The sequence below is a fragment of the Suncus etruscus genome, chromosome 4, assembly GCF_024139225.1.
Source record: "Suncus etruscus isolate mSunEtr1 chromosome 4, mSunEtr1.pri.cur, whole genome shotgun sequence".
NCBI lineage: Eukaryota > Metazoa > Chordata > Mammalia > Eulipotyphla > Soricidae > Suncus > Suncus etruscus.
Genome location: NC_064851.1, coordinates 119,326,027 through 119,353,413, shown reverse-complemented (window position 1 = coordinate 119,353,413; position 27,387 = coordinate 119,326,027). Strand labels below are relative to the sequence as shown.

General features: G+C 39.5%; 1 protein-coding gene and 1 non-coding gene across 2 annotated transcripts in view; both read right to left on the bottom strand.

Annotated features, from left to right (window-relative positions):
- The window catches only part of LOC126007198 (probable ATP-dependent RNA helicase DDX60), a 139,540-nt gene extending 120,797 nt beyond the window's left edge, over positions 1 to 18,743 (bottom strand). Inside the window, 6 exon segments of the mRNA XM_049772674.1 lie at positions 5,542 to 5,638; positions 5,640 to 5,821; positions 5,824 to 5,897; positions 6,237 to 6,422; positions 7,301 to 7,361; positions 18,677 to 18,743. Coding sequence (XP_049628631.1) covers positions 5,542 to 5,638; positions 5,640 to 5,821; positions 5,824 to 5,897; positions 6,237 to 6,422; positions 7,301 to 7,361; positions 18,677 to 18,743 — 667 coding nt within the window.
- LOC126007476 (U1 spliceosomal RNA) lies at positions 6,604 to 6,767 on the bottom strand. The gene has a single exon (XR_007495045.1). It is a non-coding gene; the product is annotated as a U1 spliceosomal RNA (small nuclear RNA).
- Positions 18,744 to 27,387: the final 8,644 nt, after the last annotated feature.

The following is a 27,387-nucleotide window of genomic DNA, read 5'->3' as shown; positions in this document are numbered from 1 at the left end:
AGGCACCCCACCCACCCTCCTCTTTTGTCTATTTTAGAGAAACGGGGGAATTGTTGGAAACTATGAGACTTAGAGAGCAATATGGAGTCTCTGATGCCTGAGAAGTCAAAGGCCAGTGTACGTGACAGGCTGCTGGTGGCGCTTCCCCCACTGCCATGGCCACACAAAACGGAATGTTCCAGGGCTCTCCAGGGATGCTCAGGGGCCATGATCTCTGCAGTAGGAATGCTCAAATGCTCAGGGGCCATGTGGTGCTATGCATATGTATATGCAATGCATGGTACCTTAACATGAAAAAGCAAATAACCTCATCAAAATTTAAAAAATGAGATGAGCAGGAACTTCCTCATATCTACAGATACCCAATAGGTATATACTTTATAAATGCTCTGCATCCATTTACCTTAGTGAAAAAATTTAAAACAGCAAGGTATCATCTCATATCTGTGAAACTGGCAGACATCTAAAGCAGGAAACAATGAGTATTGGCATGGATGTGAGGGGAAACCTCCTCCACTGTTGATGGGAATGTGAACTGGATCAACAAGTTTTAAAAACAATACGGACACCTCTCAAAAAACTAAACAAGCTTCCATATGATCCAGCAACTCTTGGCTTCTAACCTAATTAATGACTCATAAACTCTTTTCAGAAAAGACATCTGTACTTCGACATTCATTGTGACACTATTACAACAGCCAAAATCTAGAGACACAAGTATCCAAAACCAGATGACTATATAAGAAATTGTGGAATATTTACAAAATTAAATATTCCCACACTACAAGAAAATACAAATCAAAAAATTTGCTGCTATTTGGATTGATCCGGAGACCATCATCATAAGTAAAGTAAGTGAGAAGAGGAGCAAATATGGAATAACCTTTTTCAGAGGTTATTCAGAGGTGGAATAGAAAGAAACATAGTAAGGAATATCAAATAGCCAAAAAGTAGAACCCAAGGAATTAGTCCACAGAACTGAGCTTATCCTAGTGGGAGGTAGGGGGAAAAGATGCTGAAAAGAAGAGACACTGGTGGACGGTGTGGCGTTAAAACATTGTATTTATGAAACTATTTCACAAAGGGCTGGAGAGATAGTACAAGAAAAGCACTAGACTTGCATGTGTCCAACCAATTTCAATCCCCAGCATCCCATATGGTCCCCAAAGAACTGCCAGAAATGATTCCTGAACACAAAGTCAGGAGTAATCCCTGAGCATCAACACAATGCTCAAAAACAATAATGCTCAAAAACAACACAATATCAAAAACAATAATCAAAAACAAAAATAAAGTCCTATCATTAATAAGACCATGAATCACAATGCCTAAAATAAAATTTAAATTAAAAAATAAAATAAGAGGGGCCAGAGCGGTGGCAAGGAGTGATAAGGCATCTCTGCCTTGCACGCGCTAGCCTAGGACAGACCACAGTTGGATCCCCCAGCATTCCATATGGTCCCCAGAGCCAGGAACAATTTCTGAGAACATAACCAGGAGTAACCCCTAAAAGTCACCGGGTGTGGCCCAAACACACACACACACACACACACAATAATAATTTTTAAAAAATGGGGGCCGGGGAGGTGCACAAGAGGTAAAGGTGTCTGCCTTGCAAGCGCTAGCCAAGGAAGGACTGCGGTTTGATTCCCCGGTGTCCCATATGGTCCCCCCAAGCCAGGGGCAATTTTTGAGCCTTTAGCCAGGAGTAACCCCTGAGCATCAAACGGGTGTGGCCCAGAAAAAAAATGAAATAAGAAAATGAAAGGGAGAGCAGTGAGATAATATGGTGGGGTAGATTCTTGCTTTGCAGACTGCCAAGCCAGGTCCAGTCCCCGACCCAAGCCAAGGCAGGAGTGGTCCCTGAGTACAAAGCCAGGAATTCAGGCCCGAGTACCACCTGGTGTGACCAAAGAACTAAAATAATAATAAAAAATTAATAGATTTAAAAGGGGCCACAATATTAATTCATAACAATGTTTTCTTCTTTCTAAAAAGAAAAGGGAAACAAAAAGTGATAAAAAGAAAGAACACATAAAAAAAACACAAATATATATAAATCAAAATTCAGGGCCAGAGTGGTAGCATAGGGCATAAGGTGTCTGCCTTGCATGCTCTAGTCTAGGATTCACCGTAGTTTGATCCCCCAGTGTCCCAGATGGTCCCCCAAGCCAGAGAGATTTCTGAGCTCATAGCCAGGAGTAACCAGTGGTGGCCCAAAAACAAAAATAAAAACATAAAAGCAATAAAAATTCTAAAATTTTGGAAAAATTTTAGTAGAAAAACATCAGTTTGAAGTCACAAAATTATGATAGAAATAAGAGTATAGAAAGTAAAAATTATGGTTAATGTAACCATTAAAACAAAGAAAAGATTTGTCATAAAACATCTACTCTGCAAATTGCTATGGAACCAAATCTGTGAAGCTAGACTGATAATACAAAGAGTAGGGAACTTGCCTAGCATGTGACCAATGGGTGTTCAATCCTTAGAACCTCATATGGTTCCCAAACCTTGCCAGGATAGAACCCTGAACACAGTTCGGGTGAGCCCTGAGCACTACCAGGTGAGGCAAAAAACAAGAACAAAAAAGAAAAAAGAAATTTAAAATAGAAATTAAAATAATAATTTCTTTATGAGAATAATTTAGTCAAAATGCTCAGCTAGAAGTAGTAAGATTAAAGAAACCAAATTCCATAGAAGAAGCTGAAAACTATTAAGAAACTAATCTTCTGCCTTGCCCCCCCCAAAAAAAATATCCAAATGATTTTACAAGAGATTCTATCAAATCCACAAGGGCAGGTCATCTAAATGATATATAAATTACTTCATACAAAAAGAAGAAAAGCAGAAGAAGACGAAGAAGAAGAAAAAGAAGAAGAACAACAACAAGAAAAAGAAGAACAAGAACAAAAAGAACAAGAACAAGAAGAAAAGAACAAAAACAAGAAGAAGAAGAAGAAGAAGAAGAAGAAGAAGAAGAGGAAGAGGAAGAGGAAGAGGAGGAGGAGGAGAAGAAGAGGAGGAAGAGGAGGAGGAGAAGAAGAGGAGGAAGAAGAGGAGGAGGAGGAGAAGAAGAGGAGGAAGAGGAGGAGGAGGAGAAGAAGAGGAGAAAGAGGAGGAGAAGAGGAGGAGGAGGAGAAGAAGTAGAGGAGGAAGAGGAGGAGGAGAAGAGGAGAAAGAGGAGGAGGAGAAGATAGAGGAGAAAGAGGACGGAGAAGAAGAGGAGGAGGAGGAGGAGAAGAAGTACGAAGAAGAGGAGGAGGAGGAGGAGGAGGAGACGAAGAAGAAGAAGAAGAAGAAGAAGAAGAAGAAGAAGAAGAAGAAGAAGAAGAAGAAGAAGAAAAGAAAGAAGGAAGAAGAAAGAAAAGAAAGAAGAAGAAGAAGAAGAAGAAGAAGAAGAAGAAGACGAGAAGAAGAAGAAGAAGAAGAAGAAGAAGAAGAAGAAGAAGAAGAAGAAGAAGAAGAAGAAGAAGAAGAAGAAGAAAGAAGAAGAAGAAGAAGAAAAGAAGAAGAAAGCATTCTACTCATAGTGGGAAGGCCTAGTAAGGTGGTCATGCTGGGGAGTGGGGGGTTCAGGGGTTACTCCCTGGAGATATTTGGCAGAATAATGGGCAGGTGGCTGTGATGCTGAAGAACTGCCAGCAGTTCTGTGACCACAAGGCTACGCCAGTGATACTAGGTGGTTGGGAAGTGTTATAGGGGAGATCAAGTTCTATTGCAAATATATACTCCACCTCAACAAGGTATGAACTAAAAGGACACTTGGCCTTAATCAAAACAACAAAAAAAACACATTAAAAGAAAAGAAGAGACAAGTATATTTCATGGCATCCTGATGCAGAAATTCTAAGTAAATACTGTAAACAAGTTTCATGCATTCATTCTTTCAACACTATATCCACCATCAAGGTGCTCAACAATGTTTAATGATCACCTCCAAATACCCCTGCTTGTCATCTAGGTAAATTCAAAAAGTCTGGCAAATTTCTCTTCAGGTAAAAAAAAATACTAGCAAAACAATCTCAACTAAAAAGTATAAAGTACCGGCGAGGTGGCGCTAGTGGTAAGGTGTCTGCCTTGCAAGCACTAGCCAAGGAAGGACCGTGGTTTGATCCCCGGCATCCCATATGGTCCCTCCAAGCCAGGGGCAATTTTGAGTACTTAGCAGGAGTAACCCCTGAGCATCAAACGGGTGTGGCCTGAAAAAACAAAAACAAAAACAAAAGTACAAAGTACTAACAAAAACTAAATATTCAAATGACTCTGTGGTATATATTGTAGAAATAAAATTAATCACTATTGGGGTTTCTTTTAATAACAAAAGTCACATTCATGATTTAAAAAAAAGCCATAAGAAAAAAGAGGATGAGGATTATATTCTAAATATCATAATGTGTATAAAGACACAACTAAGAAAATGACTGCTATAGAGATATATCTCAGTATATATGTGAAAAGCATATGGAAATGGTTGCTTCTTTCTTTTTCAACTCTTTTATTTCAACTCAAATTGGTTGCTTCTTAATTCTTTTAAATAATGAAATAACTCATTCAAATTAAATGTTTTTTATAATAAATTCCTATACCCCTCATCCATCATATCTTCCCAATCAGAATTTTGAAAAACAGACTTTTAATTTCAAATTTCTAAGTGAAAATAAATCCTTCACCTGGGCTTTATATGCATTTAGAATGTCCTTTTCGATCTGCAAAAGTAAGAAAAATCAGTAAGCATGTGAGTTAGAACATAGCTTAAATAACTAAAATAAAAATAAACCATCTTAGATTTCATGATAACCATCTAGAAGTCTCCAAATATATGGATGTGAAACTATTCTCAAAGGATAAAAAATGGATCAATTCACAAATTATTTTTAACCAAAACATTGAATTTACTAAAAGTAGTGAGAATTAAAAAAACCTGATGTATTTGTATAAAGAATAAAATTTACTTCCAAAAAAACATACAGAATATATGCATTTGAAGTATATCCAGAGAAAAATAAAGAATGTGCAATTAAATTCTAAATATTTTAAATTCTATTAATATTTTAGTATTCAAAAAAAATTTATGTCATCCAGCTTTTCCATTACTTTCTCATGCAAAGCCACCTTATGAACTACTATTTCACTCAGATGTTCCAGCAACTGAAACGTAAGTCTTGCAATCCAACTTTAAGCATATTATGGTCTTCATATCTTGGACAAAAATACAGCACAGTGCTACTAACTACGGTCTAACAGATAGACTGCTTCTTCTCAAATCATGTCTCATTCATAACAATTAATTTTCAAAACACAAATTTACTAACATCTACCTTTTAAGATTGTAAAGGAGGGAATAATGTATTTTGTAAGAAGAACAAAGTATTCTTGTGTATAATATGGTGCTCAATAAATTTCAACCATACACCTATTGATGTAATTGACAACATCTATTTGAATTACGGTAATTTTATTTCAAACATGGAAACAAAGTGGAGTCAAACAATTTAGTAAACTGTAATCTTTATATGAGTTCTCTAAATTACAACTTACTGTATAATACAATTCGGCAGGTATATAAATTGTTCTGCATAAAGTATGCATAAAGTCGAAGAATATTTGATTGTTGACCTGTTGAAAGCACAGCATTCCACATTCATTACCCAAGACTGAATGATGAAAAGGTTGAAAAGATTTGTTTGCTCTTCACTTAGGCCTTGATCTGAAATTATCACAAAATATGGTTCACGTCATGCAAAAAATGTTGTCCACTCTTTTGAGAAGCAGCTAGAAAAATCAGTTCGAACATCAATATTATGTTGAGCAGTATTATGTTTAGATGAAGAATTAATGCAGTTCTCAAAGAAAGGAACTCAGGATAGTTGAAATAGGCATACTCAGCATCCCTATCAAGGGTGGAGAGAAAAGTGCATTATTTTAAAATCATCATACATTCTAATTTGGAGTAAACTATAAAATAACAAGAAATTTGGGGCCGGAGAGATAGCATGGAGGTAAGTTGTTCGCCCTTTCATGCAGAAGGTCATTGGTTAGAATTCCCGGCATCCATATGGTTCCCCGAGCCTGCCAGGAGCAATTTTCTGAGCATGGATCCAGGAAACCCCTGAGCGCTGACGGGGTTAAAACCAAAAACAAACAAAAACAAAAACAAAACAAAACAAAACAAAAAAAATTTCAGGATTAAATCTCAATCCTAGAAAATAACTCAACTATAATAAGTTACCTGGAAGAAGACTATGGCAAATTGTCCTCCTTTACTAATAAGATCTGTGAGATAGCGTTCAATGAGAAAGAAGAGGTGCAGCTCCTGCCCTGACTTTAGTGATGAATCACATGCACAGGTAACAAGTAATGAATCTCCATCAATCAGAAAAAATTCAGATTCAATAAAATCATTGAATAAACTTGTATATCTGAAAAGAGAACAAATAAAGCCATTTTAAGTAAAAATCAGATAATTCTGAAAAGTAAGGCACTTTGCATTGTTATTATCTCAACATGATGAATAGCTGAATTTACTCAGTAATGAGTTTATGTCAAGCTCTATGCTGAGATTCTTTTTTTTTTTTTTTTTTTTTAGAAAATTTTTTCTTACAGGGGAGAGCGTGAACACAGTCCCCCACTACCATAAATTACGCAGTCATGTTTCCCACGTTTGGGGAAATTGCAGAGGTCAGCACAACCGGAGTGCAATGGGTGAGCCTCGCCCTGGGGAAACCACCTTCGTGATCATGATATCGCCCCTGCCAGGTAAGTATCTATGCTGAGATTCTTAATATATCCATGTGCCAGAAAGATCCTTCATAGAAACAGGATTAATCCACTCTATAGATATAGATAGATGCAGTCAGATAAATAGTATATTCTTTAAAGTCAAATAGCAAAGTCTGAATTACCCTGAGGGATTTTACATGTGTATACCAAATACAGGCATGCACTATATTTCCTTCATGCTTCATACTTTATAAAAACAATGTCACTGACAATTGTGGCCAATAGAAGCAACATCAAAGAGCTCTAATTGTTTAGTATCAAATAATTATATATACATATGAAACAAATCTATTTATGCTATTCAACATATAATAAAATATTTATTTCAATATATAAATATAAAGGTGCTATACTAGTCACACTGATAAAGATATTCAGAGATACAGATAGATACACTCTAGATTTTACATATTATACTTTTTATACTCTAGTATATATTTAAGATAAATACTACTTTAAGGCCAAGGTGGTCAACAAAGAGTATGCTACTTGATATATTGCTATAATTAATACTCACTTAGCTCTTGCCATTTGATCCAAAATAAAATTTTCCAAATTTTTAAAAAACACCTCGTGATCTAAAAAAGAGAATGAGAATGAATTGTTTCCAATACTTTACAAAAGAGCTATAAGTTGAGAAAAAAAGAAATAGTTTTTTAAACTATTATTTGAGAAAAAAGAAACAGTAAAAAATATTTAAGCTATCAAATATATAGTTTACATAAATATTATATTATAGGCTTTGCATTTTTTAATATAAACTTACTTTGAATTCTTGCTGCTGCTTGTTCAGTCATCTTGAACAGGAATATAGGAAATATCCTTTAGTTTGAAACTTCTAATGAAACTGTCAGACCTATGAATATAAAAATTAGAAGTACTTGACTCAGTGCCAGTGAGGTGGCGCTAGAGGTAAGGTGTCTGCCTTGCAAGTGCTAGCCAAAAAAGGACAGTGGTTCAATCCCCCAGCATTCCATATGGTCCCCCCAAGCCAGCGGCAATTTCTGAACGCTTAGCCAGGAGTAACCCCTGAGCATCAAACGGGTGTGGCCCCCCCAAAAAAATGCTTGACTCTATTAACACAAAGTATTAAAAGATTATTGCATGCTAAACAAAATATTAGCTGCTAAAAATATAACATAGCCCAAAACTCAATTTTTCCTGTTACCATGAAATGTAAAAATCTACTTGGAAAGACAAATAGTAATCATATAAACAATGTAAAATTGTAAATATGACTAAGCAGAGTTTAGGGGAAGCTTCTCTAAAGAAATATTGCTTAAGATGAGTTTAAAAGCCCAGACGATCCCACATGCCAGGATTCCTGCTCCTCTCCTATGGGTATGGCTGGGAATCTGGGCAGACTGCTGGCCAATGTCCTCTTGAGCTGACCACCTAGTCCAGGAAACCGAGATCCCCCCATGCCAAACTGGTCTTCAGGGCCAGGTTTGGCAACTGGGCTCTGGGGGTGGGGGAACTCCAATCCCATGCTTTTTCAAACTGGAGAGGAAGGCTGCAGCTGGACCGAGAAAATCCCACATGTCAGGATTGCTGCTCTTCTTCTACTGGCATGGCTGGAAATCTGGACAGACAGCTGGCCAAAGGCCCTCAGGACTGACCAGTTAGTCCTGGAGACTGAGAGCCCCCACACCAAGCTGGCTTTCAAGGCCAGGTCTGGCATCTGAGCTCTGGGAGGGTGGGGAGGAGGCAAACTCCTCCCCCATGCTTTTTCATACTGGAGAGGGAGGCTGCAGCTGGACCCAGACGATCCCACATGCCAGGATTCCTGCTCCTCTCCTATGGGTATGGCTGGGAATCTGGGCAGACAGCTGGCCAATGGCCTCCTGGGCTGACCACCTAGTCCAGGAGACCGAGATCCCCCCCCATGCCAAACTGGTCTCCAGGGCCAGGTTTGGCAACTGGGCTCTGGGGAGAGGGGGGAGGAGGGAAACTCCTCCCATATTCATACTGGACCCCCTGTAGGGGTGTCTTTTCTTACTAATACTCGTTTTTATAACTGGCCCACGCAACAAATTACTTTTTAAGTATTATCTAAAAATGTTCTTCATTCTAGATGGTTCCAAGGAAAGGAAACGGAATACCAAAGATTTGGATGATAACACTCAAATAGATCTTTAAAGTCAGTCTTTATGGACGTGACTTTCCATACTGACTCCAAGCCATAATCACAAATAATTCATATATATGTATTGTATGTATATCACCCCTGTCATGTACTGCCTCTCCCCTACTGTTGTGTCTCCTCTATCCCCTCATTTTTCAATCCTGATCCATTATCTTCCCCTAATTTAACCCTCTTTACCCTCAGTTCCTAACTTGGAAGGCACCAAGATTGACCTCCTGCCCCAACAGACTACCTTCCAGCTCCTCAGTGAAAGACACCCTCTGGGTCCCCGTTCTCATGCATCGGCAAAGAACTACAGCCAGCACGCCTGCTGATTCATGCTTGATGGCCCCTCTCACCCCCACCAAATCGGACTGTTGCACGATACAAGAATCGGCCTCAGCAAAACTCCCAGCTCAAAGACACTATATGGTCTTGTAATGCAGCAAAGCATCTCTCAAACTCAATTCCAAGGCCTGTGAATCAAAAAGTAGCTTGGCTTTTACTCCCCACAAGAATATATCAAAAGACTTAGTTGGGAGTCTTATATTGCCTATGGAAGCTCAATACCTGTATAACAATACATCTTAAGATGTGTATTCCTAAATATACAAGTAGCCTCCTCCACCACTTGATTTATTCGAATACCTTTTCTTTTTAACTCAGTTTTATTTATTTGTTCTATTTTAATATATACATTTTTTCCTCTATCCTTACCATTTTTGGTGCTGTTTTGTACAAAAAGCCTTGACTGGGATAAAAGCTCAGAACAAAACCAGATGACAGAGACTGTGTGTGTTCAGCCTGTCATCCTTACCCAGAATAGCACCAGCAACACAGTATTACACTATATGTTTTTGTATGGGCACATTAAAAAAAAGGGGGGGGGAACCATAGACACAGAAACAAGATCTTATCTTCTAGGGATAGGAACTCACTTTTTATAGCAGAAGGGTGCTTCCCATCCTGAACATGTGTCATGTGGATACAACCAGTCCCCAGGAGATTGGACAGTGTTAGTCCAATCTGAAACCCCAGATCCCCGACATAGAAAGGATACAGCTCCAGGCAACACCACCAGGAACTAAGCTCCATTGGGAGATTTATAACACTACTCTGGCACCAACTTGTGCCAGTATTGATATGACAATGAGGAAAGGAAAACTTGCCCTAAGACCAGGCTGTCCTATCACAACACCTAACACTAAATGGAAATCAGAAGAGCTATCGTCCTTTGAACTGTGAAAAATTAGAGCACCAACAACAGAAAACTGACTTTGACAACTGTGACTGAACAGAGCCTACCTTGGGACTAATAAGGAAAACCCTACCCTAGGCTGTAGTCCAGGACACATAAAAAACAACAAAAACAACAAGATGTCTTATTTCAGAGGTCCAACTTGGACAACAGAGACTGAGCAGAACCTTTGGACCCATAAAATCCTAGGCTTCGGCTTAGGGACTGAACAAAAACAGGGAGCAAGTGTTACAGAAGACTGAACACCACAACGATGGATAGGAACCTCTAGAACCTAGAGACTCTATCCTAGACCCTGACCTATAACTGCGCAAATACCAAGATCGCTAGCTACAGTGGCTTGATTTTCTCACACACAATCGAGAGGAAACATTCCTGGCATCACAAAAAAGCCTTTGGGATGGGGTAATGAGTATATATGGAGCCAGAGGTTGATCCCATGATGGTATGCTTCAAGGATGGAGAAACCCTGAATCTCTTAGGCCACGGGAATTCCCTTTCTTCCCCAATGCTTACTGTGCCTATGCAAAAAAAAAAAAATAATAAGTGGGGGGAACGCCAAACCCTACCACTCCAGCACCCATACTTTTTCTTGTTTTGTTTTGATTTGTTAGTTTTTTACTTTATTTTCCTTCTCTTTTTTCTTTCACTTTTTCTTTTTCACACTTGTGGTTATTATTTATAGATTTATTTTTATTTTTATTTGCCAGGTCCATTTTTTTCTTTTTTCTTCCATTTTTCTTTCTTCTTTTTTTTCTCTCTTCTTTCTTTTTTTGGTAGTTGTCACCAAATTTTTTCTCCCCTTTTTCTTATCCTTTTTATCTCCAATGATGGTGGAATGGATGCTCAATCTACAACAAGCTGTAAAGTGGAGACCAGTTGCACTAGAATACTGGGGGGTAGAGGAGGGAGATATGGGATGCATACTGGGAACAGGGGAGAGGGAGGACAGCACTGGTGGTGGGAATGCCCCTCATTCATTGTCACTATGTACCATAAATGATGCAATGGAAGATTTGTAATGCACTTTGGTCACAATAAAAATTAAAAAAAAACACAAATACAAATATAAAAAAATTAAATTAAAAAAGATGAGTTTAAAAATGAAATGAGTTAATTAAGCAAAAACCAAGTATAGAGGTATATCAGGCAGAAGAAATATAGGATATAATGAACTAGATTCTAAAAGGAAGTTGGTTAGTTGGGCTAGAATTAAGTGAAGGGAGGGTGTTCTTTACATGACTGAAACCCAACTACAATCATATTTGTAATCACGGTGTTTAAATAAAGATATTAAAAAGAAAGAATTCGGTGAAAATGAGCTGCTTTCTAAGAGACATAAAGACATGCAGAGTGTTTAGAGGGAGAATGTTATATAATTCCTCTTCGTCCTAAAGTGCATTTAGCAAACAGTAGTAAGCAAGAAGATAGGAAAGGAGAAAAGTTCTTTCTAGTAACAGAAAAAGAAAACATGCTTGGAAAAGCAGTGATAGCAATTTGATGAATTGTAGTTTCATGGCATTGAACTACTAAAACTAGGGTTATCTCAACTTACCTGAGGTACTTTAAGGAATAGTTCAGAAAAGAAGGAAGAGTGAGGGTTGTCAGGCATAAGAAAATTCTATTTAATACCATGGACTAGGTAGGTATATGACTAGGCCATTCAATGAGCAGGAAAGATTGGAACAAGATCACACTTCAGAGAGCAATAAAAGGTTCCTTTGCAGTCAACCCGAATTTGACTTGCTTTCTAAACTTACCATAGGCTATGTGGCATAAATAATAAAAGATACAGATCAAAAAGTCAAGTGCAGTGGCCAGTGATTGTACAATGAGTAGGTCCACAGTCAACATTATACTTAATGGTGAAAAACTGAAAGAATTTCCACTAAGGTCAGGCACTAGGCAAAGCTGCCCACTTTCTCCACTCTGGTTCAACATAGTATTAGAAGCCCTAGCAACCGTAATCCGACAAGAGAAGGGAATCAAAGAAATTCATATTGGGAAAGAAGTCAAACTATCTCTATTTGCGGTTGATATGACAATAAACATAGAAAACCTTAGAGTCTACAGAAAAACTCCTAGAAACAATAACTTGATACAGCAAATTGGCTGGCTACATAGTCAATACACAAAAGACAGTAGCATTCCTTCATAGAACTAAAAAAGCAGAGGAGAAAGAGAAAAAGGAGTCCATCCCATTTAAAATAGCATCTAAAAATATCAAGTATCTAGGAATCAATTTAACAAGGTGAAAGATGGATAGCATGGAAACTTCAAAACACTTCAGAAAAAAAATGAAGAGGACCTAAAGAATTGAAAGAACATCACATGCTCATGGATAAGAAGAATCAACATCATCAAAATCTTACCTAAACTACTATATAGACTCAATGCAAAGCCTATTTAAATTCAGATATCATTTTTTAAGGACTTAAAACAATTAATTATAAAGTTTTTGTGGAACCATAAAAGACCTAGGTTAGCCAAATCCATATTAAAAAACAATAAACTGGGTGGCAGCTTTTTACCTAACTTGAAGCTTTACTACAAAACCACAGCATGGTACTACAACAAAGACAGTCTCAGACCAATGGGTCAGAATAGAATATCCAGTGACATATGGCCAAATATATGGTCAACTAATATTTGACAAGGGAGCCAAGAACTTGAAATGAAACAAAGGCATCTCAACAAATGGTGTTGGAACAACTAGATAACCACCTTTAAGAAATTAAAGATTGATTCATACCTCACACCTTACATAAAAGTCAACTTAAAAACGGATTAAAGACCTTGAAATCAGACTCAAAACTGTGAAGTTCACTGAGGAAAACATAGGCAGAACAATCCAAGATTTATACCTCAAAAAAGTCTTTGATGATAGGATGTCAATGACAAGAGCTAAATAATGACAAACCTAAATAAATGGGACTACATAAAACTAAAAAGTGTCTGCGTGGCAAAAGAAACTTGGGCTAAAACTAGAAGACAGCTAACAGAATGGGAAAAATATGTTTACACTCAACACATTAGATAAAAGTTTGATATCCAGGATAAACAAAGCACTCTCAAATGTTAGCTCCACAAAACCTAAAAAAAAAAAAAAAAAAAAAGACAAAAAATGGGGAGAAGAAATGAACAGATTTCTCTGTTCTTCTCTGAGGAAGATCAACAGATGATCAACAGACACATGAGAACATATTCATCATCACTTATCATTAGGGAAATACACATCAAGACAACAATAATGTACCACCTTACAACAGTGAGGATGGCACATATAAAAAATATTTTGTTCACAGGAATGTGGTAAGAAAGAAACTCTCATCCACTGCTGGTGCAAATGCTGCTTGGTCTATCCCCTATGGAAAACATTATGCAGGGTTCTCAGTAAACTCAAAATTGAGCTGCCATATGACCCAGCAATCCCTCTCATGTATATCTATCCCCAGGATAGAAATATATTCATTTAAAAGTATGAATGCATGCCACTATTCATTGCAGCACTCTACAATAGCTAAGACTTCGAATCAGCCTAAATGTCCAACAAAAGATGAGTGGATCATGAAGATGTTGTACATATACATAATGGAATACTACATAGCAGTAAGAAATGATACAATCATGCATTTTGCAGCAACATGAATGGAACTAGAAAATATTATGTTAAATTAAATAAGCCAGAAGAAGAAGGATTAATACATAATGATATAATTTGTATGTGGTATTTAGAATAGATCAATAAACACAATGGTCTAAATAGTAGATACTCTGAACACCACAGGTGTCAGGGTATATAGAGGAGAAGGGAACAAATCAAATGGAAGAGGAGAAACACAGTCTTTACTCTCTTTTATACTACAAAGAAAGCTGCAACAATGGATAAAAGCTGTTTAGATTGAACAGGTGTCCAATCAACTACTCACTACAAGGGCCTATAAAAATTTTCTAATGTTTTTAATCCACAGAAACAGGCACAGAATATGATTGGAAGCCAGAGATTCCCAATGCAGTGCTTACTATCACAATATTTTAATGCCTTGATTTTTTTATGTATAAAATAACTCCTCAACTTCTTTGTCCAGAGGTTCTTGGAGATACAGGTTGAACACCTAATTCACAATTCAGTACTCTATCATATTAGACTCCAATTACATTGCTCATTATGACAATGTCTTGACAAAATACTCCAATTTATCCATTACTTTTTGATCATGTCTGCTACTATGATCTAATGCTTGTGTCCATACAGACCACTGAAATAGGCAACTGCATGCCATAAACTTTTGTTACAGGCCCTGTTCAATGAGTATGTTTTTGCAAATTACTATTATCTTTTTATCTTTCTTTTTCAATTCAAGCTATATTACTATCATAATGCTCACATTGACAGTTTCCTTTCAGGAAATGAATCTCTATGCACAAGACATAGTGGATGATACTACTTGGAATAGACTCCTCTTATAGTGCTCACCACCATATTGCTTAATACTCTAGATGTGAAATTATGTTTATCAAAAATGCTCCATGCACAATTTAACCCTAAAAGCTTCATTTAGCAAAGTTCACCTCCATTACTGATGAAGTTCCTGGTAATTAGAAAACCTTTCCCCTCTTATGTACCTGTCCCATTATTTTAAGCACTCTGACCATAAGGGTCAGGCCTTCAACTACAACCTATGAATAGATATCTAATGTCTGTCTATAAGTGAATGTGAATGTGTATGCAGTGGACTCCTCTATTTTTGCCTATTTTATATTGTAAATAATTCCTACCTATATTGTATATATATAGCCCCCCATATATATTACACCCCACCCAGTTCACCACCTTACAAAACTCCTTCTATCTTCCCACTCCCTCATTCCAGATTCGTGATTTCTGCCTATTTAACTCTCTTTACCCTCAGTTCTTAACTTCTCAGAAACCAAGACCATCTCCTCTTCCCCAATAAGCTGCCACCTAGCTCCCAAAGCAAAAGGATATCCTCTCAGCCCCCATCTCTCATCTCAGCAAGAAACTGCAACCACCACTCCTGCTGAATCATTCTATTTGGTCCTTTTTTCTCCCACCTCCCCTCGGTGTGGACTGTTGTTTGTTACTGGTCAGCTCCAGAGAGAAACCCCCAGCTTGAGAACACTACCTGATCCCTTATAGCTGAAAAACTATTTCTCAGACACCACAAGACCACAGTGCAGGACAAAAATGTGCTCTGGATCTTATCCCCCACTCATCTACATTTTCTTTGTATGGTTATTTCCTTAATAGTTATAAATGCAGTATGTTTATTTTCATATGTAGAGGTAGCCTCCTCCATCCCCCCCCCTTTTTTTTTTGCTTGGTTTGATTCTGCTTAGTAAGAAATCCTAGTAGAAAAGCCTTGCTTGGGATAAGAGCTCAGGTTAAAATCAGGACACAGAGATTTTATAGCTTGTTAATTATACCCCCAAATGCACTGATAATATAATATGGCATCATTCCCTTTTGCATAGGCACACTAAAAAGGGGAAATCTTATGTATAGAAAGAAGTTCTTATCTAATAGGAATAAGAACACATACATTTTATAATACAGGAGTGCCTTCCACCCTTAACATTTGTCATGGGGACTAGACTTATGACTCAATTGATTGGACATTGACTATCCAATTCCAAACCCCAGATACCAACCTTAGAACTGGCACAGTCCCCTGCACCGGAACCAAGAATCAAACTCCTCCCTCCCAGGGAGAGGCCCTAATACTGCTCTAGCACCAACTTGAATCAGGGTAGGTTCAATATGACACTCTGACGATGAGGAAACAGCAGCAATCTTGAACTAAAGGCAGGTTGCCCTACCTTATCACCTAATGGTGAGATAAAATCAGAAGGCCCTCCATCCTAGGTGGAGTTAGAGTGATAATGCAGTGGCAGATGGGGGGGGGGGGGTGTTTGCCTTCTACAGAGTACACTTGGGTTAGATCCCTGGCATCCCACATAATCCATAATCCCTAGAGCCTGCCAGGAATTATCCCTGAGCACTGCTGGATGTGTCTTCCCACTCTCACCAAAAGAAAGGAAATACAAAGAAAATTAAAAGAAAATAAGTGAAGGCAATAAAAGATATGACAGATTGGGGGAAGCAAAAAACACCTATGCAGAGAGAACATCAGGTCTGAGGGAAGGACTGAACTGATTGATAAAAAGGTATAAAATTCCTGAAATGATGTCCAGGGAAGAACTGACCATTGAGTGACAAGCAAACTTCTAAAATGCCCAGCAGCCTGCCTCCTTGCATGGTACATGCTTCACATAATCTCCTTCCATTGGTAATGGACATGTAAATTTACTGGGATGGGCTAATCTCTGCTATAGTTAAATTAAAGTTCAATCTTCATCTTAACACAACATGTTAAATTGTTATATACATTTTATAGTTCATGAGAAATTACTATTCCCATTTATCTAGGAGAAAGCCTACTTGGGGTCTTACCCAGAAACCGTTTTTACCAAAAATATTCATTCTTTCTGAAAAAAAAAAAAAAAAAACTTCTCTGTGGTAGGGCAAAAATCTCATTGCTGTTCTCGTTATTGAATGGGTCCCTGTCCTTCTTTCTCCAAGACTTAAACCCCTGTCCCATTCCTGAACTCAGGATACAGACCCCATTTGGCTCATTGTCTTGGCAACATACATGCACATTGCTAAACTTGTTATTTTCTTCTACTAATCTGATGCCAATTTCATTAATTCACCTGAAGCATCCAAAGGAATAAGGGAAATCTACCCCAACCCATCACTGCAAATGAAAACATTCACTGCTGCTTCTGAACTTCACAGCACCAATCAGTGACGCTAGTCCCTAAGTGTGGCACCCCAAAATGCAAAGTAACCCATCAGTCAACTGCCAGCAAGACAACAGGGACATTAGTCCCATGGCCACAGAAATTCTTCTCTTGCAACACCTAAAATAAGGCATTCCTGCCCAAAAGAAAGGCATCTCGGGAGCAAGGGGAGGGCAGGGACACCTACCTATAGCCGCATGAGATGCTGCCAACCTAGCTGGCGTCTGACTAATAATGCAAAGGGCACTGGAGACTAATCACCTTTATTGCCATCAGCTTCTATTGTACTGAAAGTTTATTATACAACCATAGAAATTGACCCATCTACTCTGCTTGCCAAGTAACATTCTACACAGCTTGCAGGTGATGTTGACAAGTCCTATCAATAACTCCCAAGAAGGAGCCAGCAGTCAAATTTAGCCACAATCTCCCTGATTTTGTTTTGTTTCGTTTTGTTTTAAGGCCCACTCAGCGGTGCTCAGAGGTTACTTACTCCTGGCTCTGCACTCAGAAATTATTCCTGACAATCTCTGGGGACAGATAGGAGCCAGAGGTGGAATGCAGAAGGGCAACTTGCGGGGCAAAGGTTCTACCCACAGTACTAGAGCTTCGGCCCTGAAGGTGCTTTATCTGGTTTTGAAGAGTACCTGACTGAATCAGCACAGAACTCACCCATGCAGCTGCTGGCTACAAACATAAGCCCTGTCCTCCACCCTCATCATGCCTCAAAACCTCTTTCACAACTCTTTAAAACCCCTGGCATCCAAAATGGGGTGGCTTTTGGTCCTGAGCAGCATAACTCTGAAAGCCCTCAAAGTGTTTGGGGACACTATAGAAACCTGCTCGCAAGGATACCATCAGACATCAAATAGCAAATAAAGAGACAGAGAGGATTCCTCACCCTAAAAAAAAAAAAAAAAAGGAAAAGGAAAAGAAAAAAGAATGCCCTTTGTCCAGAAACACATTGTCTATAATAGTCATTTAAGAACTATCTGATACTGGGGCCTTAAGGATAGCAGAGCAGGGGGGGTGTTGCTTTGTAAGGGACAAAAGAAACAGGGTTCAGTCCTCGGCATCCCATAAGCGCCATCAGGTGTGAGTGCCGCCTGTATGTGGTTCCCCAATATATTAAAATAAAATAAAAATAAAAACGAACTACCTGATACAACAAAACGATCCATCACTCCTGGGACAAAATAGTTCAGCAAACTGAAATATCCCACTTCAATCCCTTCAACTACCTGGTATTCTGAGAACCCTGGAGAGAGACCCCTGAGCACAGCCAATCAGGCCCAAGAACAAAATGGGAGGGGAGAGATGAGGGAAGGGGAGAGGAGAGAAAAAGGAGGAGAAAAAGAAGAGAAAAGAAAAGATAAAGGACGAAAGAAAGAAAACAATCATCGCTATTTCATCACTATTTAAAAATAATGGGTGCAGCAATCCAGAACAGAACACATAGGTAAGATAATACTCATTTTTTCTTTTTCTTTTTTTTTTAAATTTTTTTAAGACCCGGTTCTTCTCATGCCCTAGAGATGCCTAAGGATCCCCCATCGGTGGGCAGATTCCTTTTGGAGTCCCGCTGGAGTTTCTGCCTAGACTAGAGCAATTATTTGCTGACTTCTGAGTCTGGGTGTCAGAGGGGATTCCTTATTTTCTCCCCAATACTCCAGACATCCCCGCACCCTTAATTTGAGACTGACCCTGCAGACTTAAGGTCTCCCGGATCTCCCCTCCATGCCCTTTTCCCATTGCCCTTTTCCCATTGCCCTCGCCCAGCCTCCAAAGGAACACTCCCGAACTTGAGCTTGATGCCCGTCCCCAGGCTCAGCTACAGCCCCGGATTTCTACGGACCCTTGGACTAAAAGCAATTGGGCGGGTCCGTTGTCTTCAGGATCTTCCCTGAGCATTAAGCAGCCCCCGCCCATCCACATCCCCGCAGGCCCCCTCCACCCCTGACCCTTGCCATAGCAACCTTCTTTTTGAGGAGCTGCTGAGAGGCGAGACCTGCGAGGAGGAGGCTGAGCAGGGATCCGACTGGATATAGAAAGCAGAAGCCACAGCCTCTTATAGTTTCAGGGTGTAAGTTTCGGTTTCCTTTCTCTCTGTGTGTACGTTTGGTTTCGATTTTCTCTTATCAGTAATAGTTGGTAAGTTTTGAGCAGATGTGAGCTTTGAGGGAAAGGAAGGAAGGAAGGAAGGAAGGAAGGAAGGAAGGAAGGAAGGAAGGAAGGAAGGAAGGAAGGAAGGAAGGAAGGAGGAAGGAAGGAAGGGAGGAAGGGAGGAAGGGAGGAAGGGAGGAAGGGAGGAAGGGAGGAAGGGAGGAAGGGAGGAAGGGAGGAAAGGAAGAAGGAAGGGAGGGAGGGAGGGAGGAGAGAAAGAAAAAGAGGGGGGAGGGAGGAGAGAAAGAAAGAAAGAGAAAGAAAGAAAGAAAGAAAGAAAGAAAGAAAGAAAGAAAGAAAGAAAAGAAAGAAAGAAAGAAAGAAGAAGAAAGGAAGGAAGGAAGGAAGGAAGAAGGAGGAAGGAAGGAAGGAAGGAAGGAAGGAAGGAAGGAAGGAAGGAAGGAAGGAAGGAAGGAAGGAAGGAAGGAGGAAGGAAGGAAGGAAGGAAGGAAGGAAGGAAGGAAGGAAGGAAGGAAGGAAGAAAGGAGAGAGGAAGGAGGAAGGGAGGAAGGACTGTTTGGAAAACCAAAATACAGACATTTTGGATCTGAATTGTGGTCTCATCTTGTTACTTCCTTTTGTTTTTATTATCTATTCATTTTCAGTATAGCTTAGTCTGGTTTAAAAGAAAATAAACTCACTTTAAATGGAAAGAGAAATTTGCAAGTTTTTTCTCTCACCTCTCCTCTCTTTTTAATATTTTTTAAACACTGTGGTTAGCAGTTATTATTAATGAGGAGTACTTTATCAGTACATAATGAAGGGGTATTTAAATGAAGGGTATCACTTTATCTTCCTTTAAAGCCTAGTCTTGTCCAAAGTGTCAGTTTCAACTATCATTTTCAGAGTAGACCCTTTTCTGCTCTAACTGCTCTCACTTCTCCTTGTGGCAAGCTTCTTACCATGGACTGCTCCTCCTGGCCCTCAACTCAATTGTCTCTGGTTATTATTGCCATGCCTTTTTTCCTTTATATCCCACAAATAAGGGAGATCATTCTAAGTCTTTTCCTCTCTATCTTACTCATTACACTTGACATAATACTCTCCATATCCATTTTTTTTTTAATTTTTATTGTGGTCAAGGTGATTTACATATCATCCACAGTAATATTTAAGGCACATAATGACAATGAATAAGGGGCATTCCTACCACCAGTGTTGTCCTCCCTCCACCCCTGTTAACAGCATGGATCCCTCCTTTACCCTCCATAATGCTAGTGTACCTGGTCCCCACTTGTACAGCTTGTTATAGATTGGGTAGATTGTCGTTGACTTTCGGTTTGGTGTTCATCTGATCATTTTTTATTTCCACTAAATATTCATATGACTTTCTGGTTCTGGTACCATCTATTTTTCCTCCTCAAATTATGAGGCTGGAGAAGAGGATTCCAGTAATGTGGTTCTGTTTGAGATATAAAAAATTAAAAAGGGGAAAATAAAACCTAGGGGGAGTCCATCTAGGTGTTATAGTTATCCATTTAGAAAAAGAAAGGGGAGGGGCCGGGAAGGTGGCGCTAGAGATAAGGTGTCTGCCTTGTAAGCGCTACCAAGGAACGGACCGAGGTTCGATCCCCCGGCGTCCCATATGGTCCCCCCAAGCCAGGGGCGATTTCTGAGCACATAGCCAGGAGTAACCCCTGAGCATCAAACGGGTGTGGCCCAAAAACCAAAAAAAAAAAAAAAAAAAAAAAAAAGAAAAAGAAAGGGGAAAAAAACAGAAGAAAAAGATAACAAAACAAAACAAAAAAACAGTAACAAAAACAAAAAACAAGGCAGTAACGAAACAAAAAAAAACAGTAACAAAAACAAAAAACAAGGCAGTAACAACAAAATAAAAAAGAACAAACAAAAAACCAAAACCAGTCAACTATGAAAACAAAACAAAATACAAAACAAACCAAAAAACAGTCAAAAATTCCAAGCCAACAATTATAAAGGTTTGTGCTTCTTCTTCTTCTCTTCTTCTTCTTCTTCTTCTTCTTCTCTCTTCTTCTTCTTCTTTCTTCTTCTTCTTCTTCTTTCTTCTTCTTCTTCTTCTTCTTCTTCTTTCTTCTTTCTTCTCTCTTCTTCTTCTTTCTTCTTCTTTCTTTTTCTTTCTTTCTTCTTCTTTTTTTCCTTTCTTTCTTTCTTTCTTCTTCTTTCTTTCTTTCTTTCTTTCTTCTTTTTTCTTTCTTCTTTCTTTCTTTCTTTTCTTCTTCTTCTCTTTCTTTCTTTCTTTCTTTCTTTCTTTTCTCTTCTTTTTTCTTTCTTCTTTCTTTCTTTCTTTTTCTTTCTTTCTTTCTTTTTTCTTTCTTTCTTTTTCTTTCTTTCTTTTCTTTCTTTCTTTTTTCTTTCTTTTTCTTTCTTTCTTTCTTTCTTTCTTTCTTTCTTTCTTCTTTTTCTTTCTTTCTTTCTTCTTTCTTTCTTTTCTTTCTTTCTTTCTTTCTTTCTTTTCTTCTTTCTCTTTCTTTCTTCTCTGTTTTTACTGATATTTTTGCCCCCAGAAGTGATTGCAGCCATCTTTGAACATGGTTTCCACGTGGCCCAGGGTTTTGGGCTCAGTCCATCCCAAAAGAGCCAAATCAAACTGAAAAAGCAGAAATTTCACCATATTCACTGTTTTCTTGGGTCCAGGTTTCAGGTCAGAGTTCGAGCACCAGGATGTGCATTGTAAAGTCTGGATAACCCACTCTCCAGCTGCCCATGCAGAGTAATGAAAAAGACTCAAACCCAGCAATAATGCAAGCAAGTTCCATTTATTATCTGGCCGGTCAGGGTTTGAAAACGTTCTCGTAGCCAAATAGAGGTTTGCGAACCCAGAGACCCTAAACCAGTCTCCTTTTATACAGAATTTAAGCAGACACTGCTTCTTATCGTTAAAGCACAATCTTGAAATAGGAATGAGCACTGACATGGGAGAATTGCGTCTGAGGGTGGGAGATAAGAAGATTTCAAATTCCAAGACTTTAGAGTGGGTGGGCCACACAGGAACAGCTTGTAAAACACAGGAAACAGGGGAGAGAGGCCAGGAGCAGGCAGGCAGCATCTGTAATTCAGCAGATAAGAAATACATAGGCAGGCAGCTAAAGAAAAACAACATGTCTAGTTAAAAATGAAATGCAAGTACAACCCAGGCAAGAGAGTTTCATATCATGTTTTAAATTTTTCAATTTTCATTACATGTTCATTTCTTTCATTTCCCCACTTCTCTTTGTACATAATTCTAAATCCTAAAATTATCTTCATAGTAACCACTGCTTTCACAAACCAGGAATGTTGGAGGATTTAGGGACTGATGATCATTTTTCTGTAACTACTTCCTGCTGAGAAGGGGCGATGACTCTCAGAACCTGGATGGAACAGCGAGTGGTTACTCAGGGTTTCTTGGGATACTCATCTGAGATTTGTAGACACTTCTTGATATCATTGCCCTAGTACCATTAGCTTAACTTCCCCTACCTGAGTGCGGATGAAAGTTGTAATGAGATTTCAATTTTTCCGGGATAGGCATTCACCAGTTGACATGGTTGGCAGGATTTAACAATTTGTTCTGTGAGTCTTTTCATTTCCTCGGGGCACGTGCCTCCAGACCAGTCTTTTGCTATTTCTAGCATTTTTCTGGACCCCAGATGGGTGAGATGGTGGAGTGTCTTCAGATATTCTTGAATCCTTGAGGTTTCTTCTGGTTTTGGGCGCTTCCTTGAGTGGTAGTAAATTTCTTGCTTCTGGGTCAAGTTCTTCGATTTCTTCTGGGTCAAGCTCAGTGGTTCTTGTGACCAGCACTCCAACCTGGTGGAGGTATGCAGATGTCTTCCGGACCCATACCAATGCATTGTCGTGGAGTGGTCGTGGTCCCGATTGGGAATAGGGCAGCAGTCCTTCAGCCACAGCTTTCGCTTCTACGTCTGCTTATCAAGTTCCTGTTGCTACTGCTCCATCTCCTCTTTGATGTCCAGGACAGTGAACGATCGCTAGCTCCTCGGGGAGTTGGAGGACAGACAGTAACTCTAATATTTCTTCTTATTTTTAATGTATTTTCCTGCTGAAGTCAGCAGTCCTCGTCTCTGATAGATGGTGCCATGGACATGGGCGGTTCCAAAAGCATATCTACTGTCCATGTAGATAGTGGCTCTCTTTCCCCTTGCCAGGTTTAAAGCTTTTGTTAGAGCAATCAGTTCTGCCTGTTGAGCAGAGATCCCGTCTGGCAGGTCACTGGGACCAGATCACCTTGTGGTTACTAACTACGGTCACCCTAGCTCTTCTTTCTCCATTTTCTCATGTAGCTGCTTGCCATCCATATACCATATCACAATTGATTGTTTCAATGGCTGGTCTTGGAGATCTTTTCTGATGCCGCTTTCCCTCAGCTAGTATGTTCTGACAGTTATGCAGTACTGGCCCCTGGCTGACTCTTCGAGCAGCAGTGTAGCCGGGTTCAGGGCAGAGGCATACCGATAAGGATCCTGTCTTTGTTCAGCAAAATACTCTGGTAGTGGGTGACTCAGGCATTTGAGAGCCACAGGTCCAGGGGCTGGCGGATGATGCTTTCCAGTACATGTGGGGCTACTATAGTTAGCTTTTGTCCAAGGAAGATTTTATCAGCGTATTTTACCAGTAGGGCTGAGGCTGCTATTGCTCTAAGACACTTGGGTCAGCCACTGGCCACCATGTCTAATTTTTTTGATAAATAGGCAACTGGTCTTTTCCACAGCCCGAGTGTCTGGGTTAAAACGCCTCCAAATATATTTTTCCTCCAAATATAAGGTGAAGAGCCAGCACTGGGGCAGACAGCAGAGCCGTCTTGATTGCATCGAAGGCTTTCTGGCACTCAAGGGTCCATTTGAATACTGCATCTCCTTTTGTCCCCAGGAACTCATGCAGCTGGTGCTGTGTCGTTGGTGACAGGAATTGAAAAACTACCTTCTTATGGGCTTCCGTTAGACATCGCTTACCATCGTGTAGGGTGTATCCCAGGAACGTTACCTCCCCTTTGCATAGTTGGGCCTTTTTAGCAGAAGCTCGGTATCCCAGCTGGGCCAGTTCTTGTAACAAGTCCAAAGTGGCCTGCTTACAGACACCTTCAGTCTCAGCCACGTTCAACAAGTCATCAACGTATTGCAACAGAGTCACCTGTAGATGCTGGTCACGAAAAACACTCAGGTCCTGATGTAAGGCCTCATCAAAAATGGTGGAAGGATGAAAATACGCCTGCCCAGTGGAGCCTGACTGTGAAAAATTGTGAGTGTTGCCTGTGTGTGTCTGTCTACTATCCTGTTGTGTGAACCTCTTGGGAGTGGGCAGAAAAGAGGCTCCAGCAGTTCTTTCTAAGGAAAGAACACCATCGCAACAAGAAGAAAAAATCACACTAAGAACCGTGCTGGATCACTGAAGCCCAGCATTTCTCTCTGGACTGTCTTCTCTGCTGCATGCTCGGGCCCAAGGTTTTATCCTGTGTGAGGCTTCATCCACGAAGGACTCCCCTCCCTTGGAGGCAAGTTGACTCATCCAGAAAGGGCAGAGCCAGAGGAGTGTGGCTGTCTACATCATTTGGCCAATAAATACCACCACAACATGTAGAAAAACCCACAATACAAGTGTGACAATGGGGAAACAATGCAGGTCAGCATCAGACATAGAGAATGAAGATGACAATTCTGATGACCAGATAATGACCAACCAACTAATAAACCTCTCAGATAAGGACTTTAGACTAGCAATATGGAAGATGCTCAACGAACTCAAAGAAACCATGGATTGAGTTGAACAGAACACTAATAAGAACCAAGAAAATATGAAGACAGAAATCACAAAACTCCAAACTGAAATAACATGTCAACTAACAGGCCTGAAAAACTCAGTAAACGAACTGAATGACAAAGTGGATAAGCTCTGGGACAGGGTATCAGAAGCTGAGAATAGACTTGGTGCTGTGGAAGATGAGATAAATAACAATTCCATACAGCAGGAGAGATTGGAAAAAAAAACTTAAAGCAAATGAACAGACAATGGAAAAATTAGTCAAAGAATGGGAACAGATGAAAATAGAAGTCTATGATAAGATCAACAGAAACAACTTAAGAATCATTAGAGTCCCAGAGACCCAGGAAGAAACAATTTCCAGGAAGAATCAAACAGTCAAGAACATCATTAAACGTGAAACTTCCAGAGCTAAAGAATATATGTGATCAAATCCTGCATTGCTCGAAGAGTACCAACCAAAAGAGACCCCAAGAAAAAATACCACAAGACACATCCTAGTCCACAATGATGAATCCCACAGATAGAGACAGAATTCTGAAAAACAGAAAGATCAAAAGGGGGAAATTACGTTCAAGCAAGCATCCTTGAGATTTAAAGCAGACCTGTGACCAGAAACACTCAAGGCCAGAAAGCAGTGGTGGGATATTGTGACAAGACTGAATGAAATGGATGCTTCACCTAGAATACTGTACCCAGCAAAACACACTTTCTGGTTTGATGGAAGATTACATGGTTTCACAGACAAAAAAAAAAACAGCTCAGAAACTTTACAGACTCAAAACCAGTCTTAAGAGAAAAACTGAAAGACCTAATTTAAGACAAGACTAACCAAAAGACACACCAAATTTTGATATAAAGTCGGCATTAAATCCCAGGACAATTCTTTCTCTCAACATCAATGGACTAAATGCACCAGTCAAGAGACACAGAGTGCTAAATGGATTATAAAACTCAATCCAACCTTCTGCTGCCTACAAGAAACGCACCTGAATAGTCAGGACAAACATAGACTCAAAATAAAAGGCTGTAGAAAAATTATCCAAGCAAACAACACCCATAAAAAAGCTGGAGTGGCCATACTAATATCAGATAATGCAAACTTTATACTCAGGAAGGTTGTAAGGGACAAAGATGGACATTTTATATTATCAAGGCGTATGTAGAGCAGGAAGAAATAACTCTCCTAAACATATATGCACCGAATGAGGGGCCAGCAAAATATTTAAAACAACTGTTGACAAATATGAAAAATAATATCAATAACAACACAATAATTGTGGGGGACCTCAACACGGCTTTGTCAACACTGGATAGGTCAACCAGACTGAAACCCAACAAGAATATGCTAGACTGAGGAGAGAAATGGAAGAAAGAGGCCTAGTGGATATATATAGGACACTCCATCCCCAGAAACCTGGATACACATTCTTCTCCAATGTACATGGGACATTCTCCAGGATAGACTACATACTGGCACATAAAACTACCTCCATAATATTCCAAGCAGATAGAAATTTTGCAGACACCTTCACTGACCACAAGGCTCTGAAATTATTTGTGAATTCCAAAGGGACTCAGAAGAAAAACTTTAACACCTGGAAGTTAAACGACCTCATACTGAATAACCAGTGGGTCCGAGATGAAATCAAGGAGGAAATCAAAAGGTTCCTGGAAACAAAAGACAATAAAGTCACAAACTATCAGAACTTATGGGACACAGCAAAAGCAGTACTGAGAGGAAATTTTATAGCTTTGCAAGCACACATCAGGAAGGAAGAAGGAGCTTACCTGAGTAGCTCAATGACACAGCTAATAGAACTAGAAAGTGCTCAACAAAAGGACCCAAAAATAGGGAGACAGAAGGAAATAACAAAGCAGAGAGCAGAAATCAACGAAGTGGAAACCCAAAAAACAATCCAAAAGATCAATGAAAGCAGAAGGTGGTTCTTTGAAAAAATAAACAAGATTGATAGACCACTGGCAAAACTAACAAAGAAAGACAGAGAGAAACTTGATAACTCATATTAGGAATGAAAAAGGAGAGATCACTACTGATATGGCAGAGATTCAAAGGGTAATCAGAAACTACTTTGAGACACTCTACACCAACTGGTCTTCACTTTACAGCTTGTTGTATATTGTGGACCGGGCCTTGGGATTGGGGACACTCCCACGCCCAGTGCCCTGTTTGTCCGCATCGGGCACACTGATCACTCCTGAGCTCGTGTGGTTTTTGTCGCGGGTTCAAATTACGATACGGGCCTGAATCCCATTTTGCACCCAGGTTTTTATGTGTGTCCAAGTCCCTATCTGCTCTTCCTGTGTTTACAGCTACGGCCAGAGCTTGTGCTATTTCTTTAGTTCTCCTATAATTCCTCCGATCTTCCTTTTTTTTCCCTCTCTAGCTTCTCTTTCTCTTCTTCCTCTTTCTTCTGCTTTTCTCTCTCTATCTCCCCATTAACTGTCGGGTCAGCAACTTCAGGTGGTCGCGGCG